This window comes from Corticium candelabrum, chromosome 2 (genome assembly GCF_963422355.1).
Source record: "Corticium candelabrum chromosome 2, ooCorCand1.1, whole genome shotgun sequence".
Classification (NCBI taxonomy): domain Eukaryota; kingdom Metazoa; phylum Porifera; class Homoscleromorpha; order Homosclerophorida; family Plakinidae; genus Corticium; species Corticium candelabrum.
Window position 1 is genome coordinate 8,971,714 of NC_085086.1, and position 15,294 is coordinate 8,987,007.

Genomic DNA, 15,294 nt, shown 5'->3' on the forward strand with positions numbered 1-15,294 from the left:
CGACCGATCTCGTTTAATGTATGACCAACGATGAATGTAAGACCGACCTCATTGAATGTACGACCGGTCTCATTGAGTCTACGACCAATCTCAGAAAGCAAAAGATACTGGCGTAATTTTGAGACTGATTACACGCCATAGGCAGATGAGCTGCGCGCCCACGCACACAGTGACGATTATGTCGTTACGTCACTGTACGTGTAAGTACAGTACTGCATAGACAGGCCAGTGTATCTCTCGTATATATTGGGTTCATTTCTGTTGTGTGACGAAAAACATTTTTACCAAATACAAGTTGTTACCAAACTTGGAGTAGTGTAGGAGTCTAGTGTACACTCTGCCTAGTGAAAGCAGCTACAAGTATCCGTTCAGACACAAGACAGAGAGACATGCAGGCAGACTTACTACAGACTGGAACAGAAAACAGACACACAAACTAAAACAGAACTATCAACCTGGCCTCGAAAGGCATGCATGCTGTACATATACTAGATTTACTTAACAAATTCAATTAATAAATTATAAAATTAATAAATTAGCAAATTAATAAATTAGTAAATTAATAAATTAAAAAGCGTCTGAGGAATGTCAGCTATAGTTATGAAAAAGAACTCGAGCTATTGGCCTGACAGCTTTGACTGCTTGGGTACAACCACCAATCTAACACTACCAATGGTACAGATAACAGATAGCTCATATCAAAGTTCCCAAACCATGATTTCGTCAGACATCACATATCCTATACTATAACGGTGCTAGAGCCGCTTCCGTCCGTACGCACACAGTGTGGCGGGACGATTGACGCAACGACACTGCCAAGCGGGTACGATTTCAATTGGCTCGCGCTCGACTCGCAAGTGACCCCTCTGGGGCACTCGACTCGGGTGGGTCTGTTCCGTCGCGGAAGTTGCGTCATGCTCTAGGCGCGAAGTAAAGTTGGCGAGGGGCGGGCTCGATTTCCAATGCCCACCGCGTGCGCTCGGACTTGCCGGGTGCCGGCTAGTAAATATAAATATCCTAAACTGTCGCACAGCCGGTCATTTGCGCGACAGCGAAGCATTGCAACGTTTCTTGTCTGAAGCGAGACAACCGACTTGTCTCCTCCGTCTCTATCTATACAAAAGAATTCAGTGTGTGCTACAATTAATTGAGGTGAGGTGATTATCGCAGCACTGAACGTCGCATGCGATTTGTGCATGGCGCAACCTTTCTTTGGACGTCGCTGTTGCACAACGCGAACGATCGTAAAGCTGCATTACGTGCAAGAACGCAAGAGAGAGAACGAGCTAGCGAAAGTGCGATACATGCGACACATTCGCGATTTCCAAGGACTGACGCTTTCGCAGCTGCCCAACACACGCCTCCATTTCGCCTGCCACCGAATTATAGATTAGTGTAGCAAGTTGTAAGGAACAAGATTGAAAGAAAAATATAGCACGACCGAGGAATGAGCTTATAGGCACGTTGAATTAAAGTCTACGAGCAATGATGTTACATGCAGGCAAAGTTTCTTGTGTTAGAAGGTCAGTCTAGCAACACCTGAAAAGTGGTTTCTAGAGAAAGCCGGGCAATCAAGTTTTCTTGCTAAGTTCTACATGCTTGCAAGTATATGCGCAACTTTGAGGACCATGCATTCGCTAGATCGACAATTAAGATACAATGGACTCATTATTGGCACGACACACACCAATTGGCATGATGCTATATACTGTGTTCTACCGGGCCATATTGATGTGATATCCTTGTTTGTGTACAGGTGTGCAACTACATTTGAAGATGAAATTCACCCCTTCTATCTCGGCTATTGTGTTCATCTGGCTGACATCGACAGCCTTTGTTCAGTCACAAGAGGAGGAACCATTTAGTAAAGATGCCACTGAGGTGTCCATTGATGGCATGTTAATTAACCTAAATCCTGATGTTAGGATTTGCGCTTTCGTTCAAACATTCCTTGTTTCCCTTTGCCATGCAGGGATCAAGCAAATTACTAATCATTAATTGGAATAAATTATTTGCACTAAGTACTACAATATAGCCTCGGTACCATGCAGATTGCTTTTTGGCACATGAGGTGACGGGGAGGGCGGGGAAGAGGCCAGGGAGAAAGTGGTCTGGCGACTCTCTAAGCGAATCTCACAGTTATTAGCTAAAACTAGGTACGTAAATGATTTGACAACCAGTTGTGCATGTGTAATTAAAACGTTTTGCAATTTTAAGCCATCTACGGCAGGTAGTCTGCTCTCACTTTGTATCTTGGACAAGTGCTGAATTAATTAATTAATGCTTGTTACGATTTATGTCATGTACGGCAGACAGTCTGCTTACAATACACCTAGAAGTCTGTATCTTCAGACAAGTGTACAATCAGGGCGCAACAAAGACAGCTTATCTAGCATCAAGCAGGAACTGCAGTTGACCTTTTCTAGAGCGCCACTGGTCGCGCTATCGCGGAACTATAAACGTAAGGCCGTCTGCATTTTTCAGTTCACAATGGATTTCATGTAAACGATTCCGATTCACCAACAAAAGCAGCTGCAAATCCGTAGCGCTGTACGGAGTGTAGGGACAAGATCTGTAATCAGTGACTTCAACGGGGTCAATACAAGCATACTCCCTAGGATTCACGAAATATTACCAGAAGCCATTGATTGCAGTTATAAGCCCTAGACGGCTCTAGTATCGGCCACAGATGTTTGAACATGAAGGATGAGCGACCTAGGTGTTGGAAAGCACGATGATAATGAGGGACAGGAATTATAGGTAACGCATCTGAAGTGGCTTCAAATAGTAGCTGCACGCAGACCAGAAGCACGGATACGGCAGTAGCATGGCTCTAACGTCACAGGCATTTCTCGGAAGTCATCCTTACGAGCTAACATTAGACGGCCAGTCTAGCTAGAGCACTGATTTATGCAAGAGCTCCCACACTATAACACCTGACAAGATGTAAATGTCATCACTTTACTCATTAGCCCTGCACTTCCACGCGCAATAGTATCGTCGTAATGTATTAGCATTCTCATCATGGCCGTCCTCTCAAGGCGGAGCTTCTGATTGGTGCGGTTGCAATTGAGCGAAGAAGTGGCCTCCTCTTCCGAACTAGGTTTGATCGGTAAGTCCCCAGACTGTTTTTACTCCTCGCCCTCTTAGCAGCCCTCACGGCAAACTCACGTGCAAAAGCGGACTGTCACCAAGGCTAACTATAATAAGGCTAACACCTAGTTGATATCTACTATTTCAGTAATTGGATCGAGAAATAATTGCTATTTTGATTTTGCTATCAAATGGTAAAATACACTAGTATTGTCACCAACAATTAATTAAATACGTTGAGCAGTTTCATATTAGACGTACTTAATAGCAAACATACCTAATTAAAAATATGTTAGAAGTTTTCCACACACTTCTGGTATGGAAGATCTATTAACATGTAAATTGGCTTGTTTATTTACAATTTACAAGCGAGGCAAGCGTGATGCAAATATAAAAGTTAGGTTTGTAGAAAAGCTAGAGTAATAGACAGTAACCACAACACACTGGCGCGCGCGCACGCACACGCACGCACACATTCACACACACACGCACACACACACACACACACACACACACACACACACACACACACACACACGGACCTGTTGAGTCGCAATTTGAATTTGAACCAAAACCGCACTCACTAATGCTAATATCTATGAGCATCATGGGCATTGGTAAATTGACGGATATTAAGGTTGAGTTTCCAAGCAAACGTTCTCTCTTTTCAGAAGTCTGGTGGGACTAAGCCTATGACGACCCGGACGGACGGTGAGACTACAGACGGTGCGACGACTGAGGGCACGACGACAGAAGGTACGACAACGAAGGGTACGACGACGGAGGGTGCGACTAGGAAGAGTGCGACGACGGAGAGCGCGACGACGGAGGGCACGACGACGAAAGGTGCAACTGCAAAGAGTGCGAAGACGGAAAGCGCGACGACTGAGGGCACGACGACGGAGGGTACGACGACGGAGGGTACGACGACGGAGGGTGCGACAAGGAAGAGTGCGATGACGGAAGGCACGACAAAAAAAGGTGCGACTGCAAAGAGTGCGAACACGGAGAGCGCGACGACTGAGGGCACGACGACGGAGGGTACGACGACGGAGGGTGCGACTAGGAAGAGTGCGATGACGGAAGGCACGACGAAGAAAGGTGCGACTGCAAAGAGTGCGAGGACGGAGAGCGCGACGACGGAAGGCACGACGACGGAGGGCACGACGACGGAGGGCACGACGACGGAGGGCACGACGACGGAGGGTGCAACTACGAAGAGTGCGACGACGGAGAGTGCGACGACGGAGAGTGCGACGACGGAGAGTGCGACGACGGAGAGTGCGACGACGGAGAGTGCGACGACGGAGAGTGCAACGACGGAGATTTGGATGACAGAGGGTACGACTACGAAGAGTGCGACGATGGAAAGTACAAACATACCAACGTCTGATGCAATAAATCTAGCGGACACAGTGAAGATTACAACAGAAAAGGTAAATTTACTTCTGTTTCTAAAATTGATCAGAGTTTGTTGGCACGCTTACTGCACACAGGCAACGGAAGCTTGAGGCGTGAGGGCACGTGCATCCTCAAATCGCTAGCTACCTGTGATACAGATATGTTGACAGTGTTAATCACCGCCTGCCCAAAGAAAGCGCTTAGTGTTGGAAAATCAAGTACTTCCTCTGTCAGTGAAGGCTTTCTGCGCCAATGTTGCAAATCATTATTAATTGAACTAAAGTAGCGGGAAATCATGCAGCCAGGCAATTATACGCCCCTGAAACTAGGGTTGTCCGACAGAGATCTGTAGCCTAGACTAACTTAGCAGACGGGATGACGTTGACGCTTCTCACTTTCCTTTATGTCTCCAGCAGTTGATGCCTCGAGAAAAATGCTCTGATATCCACCCTGAAGCATGTCGTGCGTGAGTTTGGGCATGATGCTATTCTTCTATTTAGCTAGGGTACAGTACTATAGTCTGAAGGGATACAGTCTTTGTTTCTACGTACTAAATCGCTAGCAGGCAAAGTCGCTTGGTGGTCAGAGAAATCCATTACAGTAACTCAAGTCAATTCAACTCCGGTGTTGTAATTATTAAAATTACGCAAGGACGTTACGTATTACAGTAATACTAACCTGTTATGGTTGTTCAAGGGGTTTGCTGTCCAATGGTATACTACTACAGAATACTTTCACCTATATCAAACATACTCTATTTGCAAGAATGTTTTAGAATTTTGACATATGGAAGGTCCTCATTGGAAAGTTGCTATTGCACCTCAAAAGCAATCTGTTTGGATAAAAGTCGAATGTTTTTAGTGACTTTGAAAACAACAGTATTTGATAAAGCATTATGATCAGCAGGGAAATGATTACGGCCTCAATAGAGAGAACTACAATGTGCATACAAACTGCATGGTGTTTACACTCATTGAATATCGGATCTAAGCGCGTAATCAGTAAAGGGTGTTGGTAACTGGCACTTTGGGGTGGAGATACCGGGGTGTTAAAAGACAGGTAAGGTGCTGCCCTAATGAATTGCTAATTGACTAGTGGAGGCACGTACACGTGCAATTCGTAAGTCAGTGTATTATGAGCCATAGCCTCCCTTTGCTCCATTCTCGGCGAACCACTATCATTAGGGCAGTGTCTACAACGCTTAGAGTAGTTATAAGTGGTCCAAAAACAAGCCGTAGCTCATTACAGCGTTCACAACCAAAACGTAGCTAATACTGAGTTCTACCGGTTTGAGTTGCTCGATAGGACGATAGTGACTATACTCCGCTCGCGAGTACTTGTCTTTGATCTGCAGTACGTCTCTTGGTAGCTTCCTGCTGTAGATGCAACCTTCGAACTCTACAAAATGAAACTGCAGGTTGTGTGTTTTTGCTGTACGTACGAGGACCACATGGCAGAACTAGAGCGCGGAGTTTCGAAGTTCAAGGCTAAGTGAACAAAGAGTAGTATATGCATGACTACAGTCCTATTTGCCTTTTCTTCAGGTTGTAAATTCTACAATAAAAGACTCTCTAATAGGCATCATTACTAAGGTTGTGATGTTCCACAGATGCATTTCGTTAACTCCACTTGCTAATGTGTTTGAGTCCACTTGCTAATCGGGTGGAGGTGATGGAGGTCTCGCGCATGTACCTCCACTGATAACTCGATCTGGTGGAACTCCACTAGCTCCACAAACTCAACGGCCGTCTCTCGTTTGAAAGTGGTCTACAGATTGGCTAGACAGCATACAATTGCCAATGCTCACCACTAAAAAGGTTCTGGTAGCACAAACCGCCAGCAGAAAATTTAATTCTTCAGCCTGAGCAAAAACAAGAGCAGCTGGAATCTTAATCAATATAGCTTGTTTTTTATGGTACTGATCCATCAGTAATAGCAACACACTGTAAAGTCTCGCTCATACATATTGTCACCCGAGACCTGATCCTAACCATGACTGCATGATCCGAGGCAAGAGTTGCGTTTAGGTGTTGAGGCTGGTTCACAATATGCGACGGAGACGTGACGGACCGGGAACTGATCGTGACGGATCGTGACGGACAGCTTTCCGTCGTGTTCACAATACGTGTACGTTCCGTTCCGATAATCACCATTTCTGTGCTGCATGATTAAGTCATCCTCGTTTTGCGCTTCAATTATTGAGTAACGGTACCTAATCATTAAATTCCTGTTGCGGTCCATCAACTTCAGACGGAGCGGACAAATAGAATCGATTCTATCCGTCCGTCAACACTCCGTCAAGCAATCTTTTCCGCCGTCCGTCTTGAGCGGCGCCTCTGATGCGGTTTGACGGATCGTGAAGGACAGCACATATTGTGAACTAACCTTTAGGGTTAGGATCGGGGACCACTTACGGCACTACTGGACCTACTATGGTAACCACAACTAATAGGCAGCCAAAACCAATCCCCAGAACAAGTTAAGACGACGGACACACTATAGCGCAAGACCTGAAGTCCACCACAAGTACTTCTATTCAACTAGAAGAATTCGATCCTCCGTCTCAACAAGAACATCCGTTGAAGATGAAAGTGAAAAAGATAGCAAATGGTTGTTTACGGGGTCTTATTGCATGCTACAGGTGACCAACTAGTGTCTCACTTCTGATAATCTTGAAAAAGTTTTAACCCAAAGTTGGTCTGTCTTGTGCTGTAGCAGCAAGGTCTCTTAAGTTATTTCATTTTTGGTTTTGAAGCTAAATAATGGACTCTGATTGAGTCATGCAAAATTTTCAACGAATGCCATTTTATTGACTTTACAATTTTTAAATTTATTTTTTGAGCATTTTATAGGTACAAATGACCTTGTAGGTGCCTATTACTGACATTAGTTTGACTTGTTCTCCACACAAACACACACGCACACACACACACACACACACACACACACACACACACACACACAAACGCTGTCAATAAATATAGATATTAGACATGGACTGCTGTGGAGCTACCATGGCATAATATGTTTGTGTCGTGGGGTTTGTGAATGTTACAGTGGTGATGTTAAGCCTATCGAACAAAACATATGTCTTGTTTTGTTGCCTTTTACTATCAATTTTTTTCAAGTCAATCGAAATGCAATAGAAACACCTGTGTTCATGATCAGTGTAGTTATATGTAAGACTTTGAAAGAATGAAGAGACCTCGCTTTAATTTTGTATATAACAACAAGAACCTCTTGAAAAATTTGACTTCAATGATGCCATTGCAGTGAAGGCATAAAGCGTGCACAGATTTTTGAATGACTGGTATTGTATCGCACTTGTTTTCTTACAAGTATTGATTATTCCAAAATCTGTGTCCTTTCCAAAGATTAGACATGCAAACTTGAAGACACGTTTAAAACTTTTGTGTAAGTGATAATCTACAGAGTTGTCTCCACTGGCTTGAAAGTACCCATAAATTACAGACTTGGAGTTTGGTATTGTTGACCATTGGTGTGAGCTTTAGAGCATTCTGAAATTGTAAAAATAAGTTCTATTTTGTTTTATAAATATTGAAACTGGCAAAAATTCACCCTGAGACTATAAATATAATAACGTCACAATCCAATCTAATCTCTTACTCTAGCCAACAGAACCTTGCAAATGTGTCGCAGAAAATGGAGAAAAGGGAGAGCCTGGAAGAGATGGTCAATCTGGTTCGCCTGGACTTTCTGGTTTTCCAGGTCCACCAGGTTCACCAGGTATACAAGGTCAACCAGGTTTAGCAGGTCCAATGGGTGAACGAGGCGCGAAAGGGGAGAAAGGGCAGCCAAGCATGAGACCACCAAGGCCCCCACCTCCAATGCACGTAAACTGGAAGCAATGTACTCAGACTGGAGGTTCAAACAAACAAAATGGAACATTACTCGTAAGAAATAAAATAAATAAGTATAAAATTGATAATATCACTTCAATGTAATGTATTAGAGCTGTCCATTCAATAAATATCGTAATGGATCAGCACTACACGTGGAGTTCGGAGGAACTCTACGAACGATGCTCAATAATACGGTTACAAAATCAACTGTTGTTTGTGCTCGATGGTACTTTACATTTGATGGAGAAGAATGCCAACCACCAATTGATGGCGTAGTGTATGAGGGTCAGAAAGGCAATTCTCATTATCCACACCAAATCGGTGGTATTTGTCATATGACAACGCCACCTGGCAGGGTTGACATCAAATTTTGCATTGGGCACTGTTCTGATGACAGCCGACAAGAGCTAGGCATCACTTATCTTGGCTTGGATTCTGTTTCACGAGTAATAATCACAGAAATGCCACCACTTCAAGATTAAAGTTGGCTTGTGAACTCCTGTGACTGATGAATTTTGTGTTAGCTAGCTACACAGGGCAAAGTGTAATTGCTACGTATCTAGCTGTATGTCATTATTGCTGTTGGTGTTCGTTACAATAAGCAGTGAATTCGACTATGCTGCTATTGCTGTTGCAGAGAAGAATAAATGCACCGAAAACTCTACTACACTGTACTACTACCTCTAGTCTCACAGCAGCTGTTTGATGCCATAAACATTGCTATATTTGCAGTTGCACCCTGGTTATTTGCTGCATGCTAATAAATTAAAATGATTTAACCAACGCTCTTGTTGCATAATTTAATTAATTGCGTAATTAGATTTATTACCACTTGTTGATATATTTAATATTAACTTTATGTAAATACAGACGGTAAGTTCGCACACACTTACCCACGCACGCACGCACGCATACCATACACACCTGTCTTATTGACAGGTGTGTATGGTATGTGTGCGTGCGTGGACACATATCCTCAGCTGTGATAGGTGCAGCTAAAAGTCTTGTACAAATTTGATTTGGCTCTTTGCAAAGTGTGTAGACAATATTGTCCTGTCTGTGAACAGGCTATACTAGTTGCTTGACAAAATACCTGATTAAATTAATGGAAGAGTTTTCTCTTTACTACGCCTCAGGAAGATCAGCTATGGAAAAGAGGGTGGTCCTGCTACTGGCCTGACTGGTTCCTGCTGCCCATGCTTAGTTACGTACAAGCTACCTAACTGGAGCTAGATGATAGCTGATATCAAAAATCACGAAGAATTTTAATTTTCATGATTTTGTTAGCATGTATAAGTACGGGTATCTCCGTGCAACTGTCAATATCATTTACAAACTGTCGTCTTAGTTATCACTCTAAGTGCACACCTCAGCTCTCACCCATCCACCTCACACCCCACACACCCAACACGCCTCTAGTTGCGCAGCTCATCGTTTGCGATAACATTGCGGAAAAGCAAAGCATTGCATCGTTTCTCGAGCGAGACAATCGACTTCTCTACACTGCGTCTACAGGTCCAACGATTTCAACATTTACAGTTTCTCAAGGTGAGTTAGCTAACAAATTCTGGAACGTCGCATGTAGCAATGGTCTGTGGTACAATGCGAACGATCGCAAAGCGCAACAATGCAGAGAACACAACGCCTATTGATAACGTGAATGCAATGAGACGCTCTCGTGCACTGCATGCATGGAGTTTCGCCCTCCATTCTCCCAGATACGCAGTCTGTAACTTCTTCATGTACAGTTAGCAAGAGAGCGAGGTAGCTAACGTACCAAAAAAATGTTTGACTTGAAACTGTGGTCAATAGCGCCTTTCTTAAGTTCAAAGTCCAATTAGAGATGTTAGACTTGCGACTTGGAACTTGAACCAAAGCGAAGCGTCTCAATGAAGCTCTACTTTCATACCAACACTTGCTTGTGTTAGGACCTCAAGTAATTTCTAGCGATGTCCAAGTGTTTCCGTACTTGCCGTCGCTTTCAAGGCTATACCATTGCCGTTAGCTCTGCGCAGGTACAACATCGTGGCAGTAATGTGTGTGTGTGTGTGTGTGTGTGTGTGTGTGTGTGTGTGTGTGTGTGTGTGTGTGTGTGTGTGTGTGTGTACAGTTGCGGAAATAATTATTAAAGCATTTCCGAAGTGCATCCGGTGGACATGGCGGTTTTAGCCGCTACATGTCAGGTGTTAGGGCGGAGACTAGACAGGGTGCGGTCATTCTTTGCTAGGTAACGCTCACGTCTGCACGCGAACTGCGCAGGTAAGATCTCATGTATCAACCATATATTTAGTATTTTGTGCGACCACCTCCGTTTCTAATGCACTCATCCAATCGATTAGGATAGTGAGTGAAATAATTTTCTATTTCAATAGCGGTGAGCGATTCCCAAACGTTTGCTATTGCTTCTTCCAATTCGTATTGCATTGAATGAGGTTTTTTCTCAATTTGCCGTTTCATCCATCTCCACAAAGTTTCTATAGGGTTTAGGTCGGGAGAATTGGCGGGCCAGTCAAGTACGTCGATTTGCTGATTTGCAAGGAAAGCTCGAGCGTGCCTAGATGAATGAATTTGTGCGTTGTCATCTTGTAAACGCCAACCATCTGGGTAGAGTCCATCTGCCTCAGCGATAAGGCACTCTTCCAAGATTGACGTGTACAAGTTGGAGTCCATGTTGGTTGTGAAGAGCTTGAGTGTTGTTAGTCCACGTTCACTGATGCTCCCCAAACATGGACTTTAGGACCATGCCTAGGAGCTGCAAATACAGCATCTCTGTCTACAGAGACTCAAACCCGAATTGTGTTGTGGTGGAGTTGGAAAGTCGACTCGTCGCAAAAGGGTGTTTGACCACCTGTCATCGCACCGCCTTTGGCACCACTCCAATCTTCGTGCGATATGTGCCTCCGTTAGGAGAGGAATTCTCTTAGGCAGCAAACAGCGAAACCCCAGTCTGTTTAGATACCTTCTGGTTGTTCTGTCGCTGATTTCTACGCCTTCCGTTCTCATTTTCTCTGTAATTTGCGATGCGGAAGTGTATGGGGTCTGATGAAGCGATTGCACACAATCGATGTCTACCGGCTTCATCAACTTTGAACGGACGACCTGCTCCAGGGCGACGATTGAGTGTTTGCTCGTCTTCCAGTTTTTTCTGCAGTTCGCCAGATTGTTGTTTATGAAGTGCCTGAAAGGAGCTTTGTTACTTCAGATGGTGTGAAGCCAGCTGCGTGAAGCACAGCAATCTCTTTACGTTTTACCAGCTGAGACATGACTGATGAAAAATTATGATTTTAGCTGCGCACTACACTACTATATTAGCTTGACGTTTGTGCTGCTGGTTTTAATTGGCTTTTATATTTCTACTTTGTGTACAAACGTAAACTGCGCGGGTTTTTCCCACCAGGTATGCAAAACGAAAATGTTTCAATAACTATGTCCGCAACTATATATATACACAGTATACGACACGATTGTGCACTGTACACTCTGACAACGAGAATAATGGCACCAAAAACATCAAACCGTCCACGTAGCGTACGCACTCTGGTGTCGTGCCAAGGTTGAGCGTGGTGCTTTGTTGCAATTGTGCATGTTTATCTTGTGTTCATGGGCATCTGCCTATTTCACACCATTATATAATATGCCCACATCTCTTTGACCACACACAGTCATGCCTCGTAAAATCAGGACCCTCACTAAAACCGAGAGCAAATAGAAGATTTCTCAACGCAACGCCTCGCTTTTCCACAACTATTTCTCCATTCAGAACAGCACTTAATTAAATGTACCTTTTATCTGTGTACAGGTGTGCATCTACCTCCGTCATGATGGGATTCATCCTGTCTATCTCGACTGTTGCGTTCGTCTGTCTGACATCGTCAACCTCCGTTCATTCACAACTTGAATATGACCTAGAATACGACCTACCTGATCTCGGATCAGCAGCTGCTTACAAGGTGACCGTCAAACGCTATATAATTTGACTAATAAATGAAGATTTGCGTTTTTGTGTTAACATTAATTGTTTCCCTTTGAATGTGGTGGGCAAATTAATATACATTACATATTAACTTGACTTACCATAATTAACTATTTAGCATTCGTACTATAATAAAGCTATTACAATAACGCTATCACATATAGTAGTAGAGATCAGTTTCATAAAGAGGTTTGAGGATGTGACTGCAATTTATTACCAATAGTAATATGGCACAATAATACTGTCACTAAAAATTAATTTAACATTTTTAGCATGTTGATATTGAGCATATTGCGTTAAATTAAAGAATGTGCAAGTTCATTAGACAACCTATGACTTTGTTGTTTGCGAGGACTGGTTTTCTTTCACTAATTCCTATCATATATACAAGTAGAGTTTATATGAGAGAAAAGTATGTGTCTATCTGTCTGTCTGTCTGTCTGTCTGTCTGTCTGTCTGTCTGTCTGTCTGTCTGTCTGTTTGTCTGTCTATCTGTCTGTCTATTCCTCTGTCTGTATTCCTGTCTATCTGTCTGCCTGTCTGCCTGTCTGTCTGTTTGTCTGTCTGTCTGTTTGTCTGTCTGTCTGTTTGTCTGGCTGGCTGGCTGCCTGTCTTATGTGTCTGTCTGTAAATACAATATCTCTTAAACGGCTAAACGTATCAATACTAATATTTTAGAATATTAAGATCTTGACAAAGTTTAAACGAATTCATAAACGGGCACTTTTGGCAAAGTAAAATGAGACATAGTAAATGTTTCAATATTGACATGTTCTATATTTCTCACGCTGACTAATTTATTGTGCCATTCCATGATATATCCCACTTAGTTTTTAGTTTTAAATAAGATAACAATATTTTACGGTTTTTGCTGTAAACTAAAGTGAAAACTACGCAAACTAATTTTAAATTTAAAAAACATAATAATATTTTATTTTTTAACATTTTTCTCTACTGCATGCAATAAAAATTAATTTTGCATTAAATTCAACCAATTAATTATAGTAGTATGTAGATAAAAATACAGTAATCAGCTTTAATTAATATCTTTATACCACAGCATGGCTTCATTGTTTTATCAGATTGTACTATTAGTGTTTACATACGGAAAAGCCGATGTAGACACGGACAACCTCATACACACACACGCACACACACACACACACACACACACACACACACACGCACACATACACGCACGCACGCACGCAAACATACACAACCACACGCGCACGCACACACACGCACGCAAACACGTCTATATATAATAGCAATTAATATAATGGTATCTATTTGCTCCATCTAAGAGTTGAAACAAGAGAAGAGAATAATATTGCTCTATGATATCAACTCAGTATGCTAAGAAGATAAGTATTGCCCTTTTCTAATTTTTAAGACCTCTAGCTAAAGCTCCATGCACATTTGAATTGTCAGAATAAACAGTGTCGACAGTAAACAGAATAAACAGTACACTTTCCGTAATAGTGCATTTTTATTTGGGTTCTTATCTAGCCTGTACTTCGACAAAAAGGTGAAAAGGGTGAGCCCTGACTTTGTGAATATCCAGGAATACCCTAGACTCGAGCCAGTCTCACTCGCCCCGCCGTTTTTCGGATTGTCGAGGATTGACAATCTGGGGAATGACGAAAGAGGGAAGAGACAGGCTCGAGTCTAGGAATACTCCGCTACAATGTACATAATGGTGCTAAAGGTGATCGAGGCGAGAAAGGGATGAAAGGTCCGCCAGGAGTTACACCAATGTTACTCATGAACTGGAAGCAATGCACTAAGACTGAGGGCACAGCTAGATCAAAAGGATCATTACTCGTAACAAACGAACCTATTTAGTATGCAGTCGATAATACGTTTCAATTCGTACGATGTAATGTGTAGGGGTGTTTCTTCAAGAAACATCGTTTCGATACGTCACTACATGTGGAATTTGGAGGGACTCTACGAGCAACCCACCTCGGATCCGGATCGAACCTTAACGAATATTCCACGTATTCTATTTGTGTTCGATGGTACTTTACATTTGATGGAAAAGAATGTGAACCACCTATTGATGGCGTCGTGTTTGAGAGTGAGAGAAGCAATTCACATCGTCCACACCAAATCGGTGGTTTTTGTCAAGCAACAATGGAAGACACAGCCATCAAAAGCGGCTGGGTTAACATTAGATTTAACATTGGGGAATGTCATCATGGTAGCCGAAAACTACAAGGTATTCCTTACCTTGGGTTGGACTCTGTTTCACGAATAACAATCACTGAAGTGCCACAACCTCAGCAACCATATCCAGGATTTGAAGATGGTATGTGAACTTTTGTGCAACTGAAGACTTTTATGCTAGTCACAAATAGCAAGGTGTCGTTGCTTGACGCGTAGATAGATGACTGTATGCCATTTTCGTTGTGAGACAGTTATTACACTAAGGACTTAGACAATGCCTGTTGCTGATTACTTAGCTAAGCGAATGTTGTTGCGCGAATAGAAAAAGCCGTCAAATCTCATACTTGCCTCAATTAGAGCAGCTGCCTCTAGCTCTCTACTGCAACTCTCTAGATTTCTTACAGTTTTGTTTACTCGTTAGCCATTCAAATCTGTAGATAATGATCATACCAAACTGTTGTAAAGCACAACAAATATGCAGGAATCACCTATAATGAGTTCGCTTGCAGAAAAATCTCTGACAAATTCCTGTCTGTCTTGATCTATGTCTCACAAGAATTTATGTGGTGAACACTACTCCTGTAGTACTTAGAGCAAAGAAGATTTAATAAACACACAATTCGTCACGTCAATAGAGAATGTTCCTAATCCCACTATGCACTAGCGTTTTAAATTCAAAACATGGTTTCTTCTCTCGATATTGAAAGTTGCATCGAGAGTAACAAGTTAATTAATATGCATGTGATCACAAATTATATGCATGACACCGAAGCATGCATCATGGCTCCTAAA

At 42.7% G+C, this 15,294-nt stretch overlaps 2 protein-coding genes across 2 annotated transcripts; both read left to right on the forward strand.

Moving 5' to 3' along the window:
• Positions 1–1,028: 1,028 nt before the first annotated feature.
• LOC134198545 (mucin-22-like) lies at positions 1,029–9,024 on the forward strand. Its single transcript, XM_062667956.1, has 5 exons — positions 1,029–1,152; positions 1,757–1,881; positions 3,765–4,529; positions 8,127–8,408; positions 8,468–9,024. The coding sequence occupies exons 2-5, from the start codon at positions 1,777–1,779 to the stop codon at positions 8,837–8,839; spliced, it is 1,524 nt and encodes a 507-aa protein (XP_062523940.1). The 5' UTR covers positions 1,029–1,152; positions 1,757–1,776; the 3' UTR covers positions 8,840–9,024.
• A 1,574-nt stretch (positions 9,025–10,598) lies between these two features.
• Positions 10,599–14,843, forward strand: LOC134176223 (collagen triple helix repeat-containing protein 1-like). Its single transcript, XM_062642905.1, has 5 exons — positions 10,599–10,616; positions 12,157–12,307; positions 13,843–13,870; positions 14,042–14,157; positions 14,224–14,843. Exons 2-5 carry the CDS (start codon positions 12,176–12,178, stop codon positions 14,650–14,652), a joined length of 705 nt encoding a protein of 234 aa, XP_062498889.1. The 5' UTR covers positions 10,599–10,616; positions 12,157–12,175; the 3' UTR covers positions 14,653–14,843.
• Positions 14,844–15,294: the final 451 nt, after the last annotated feature.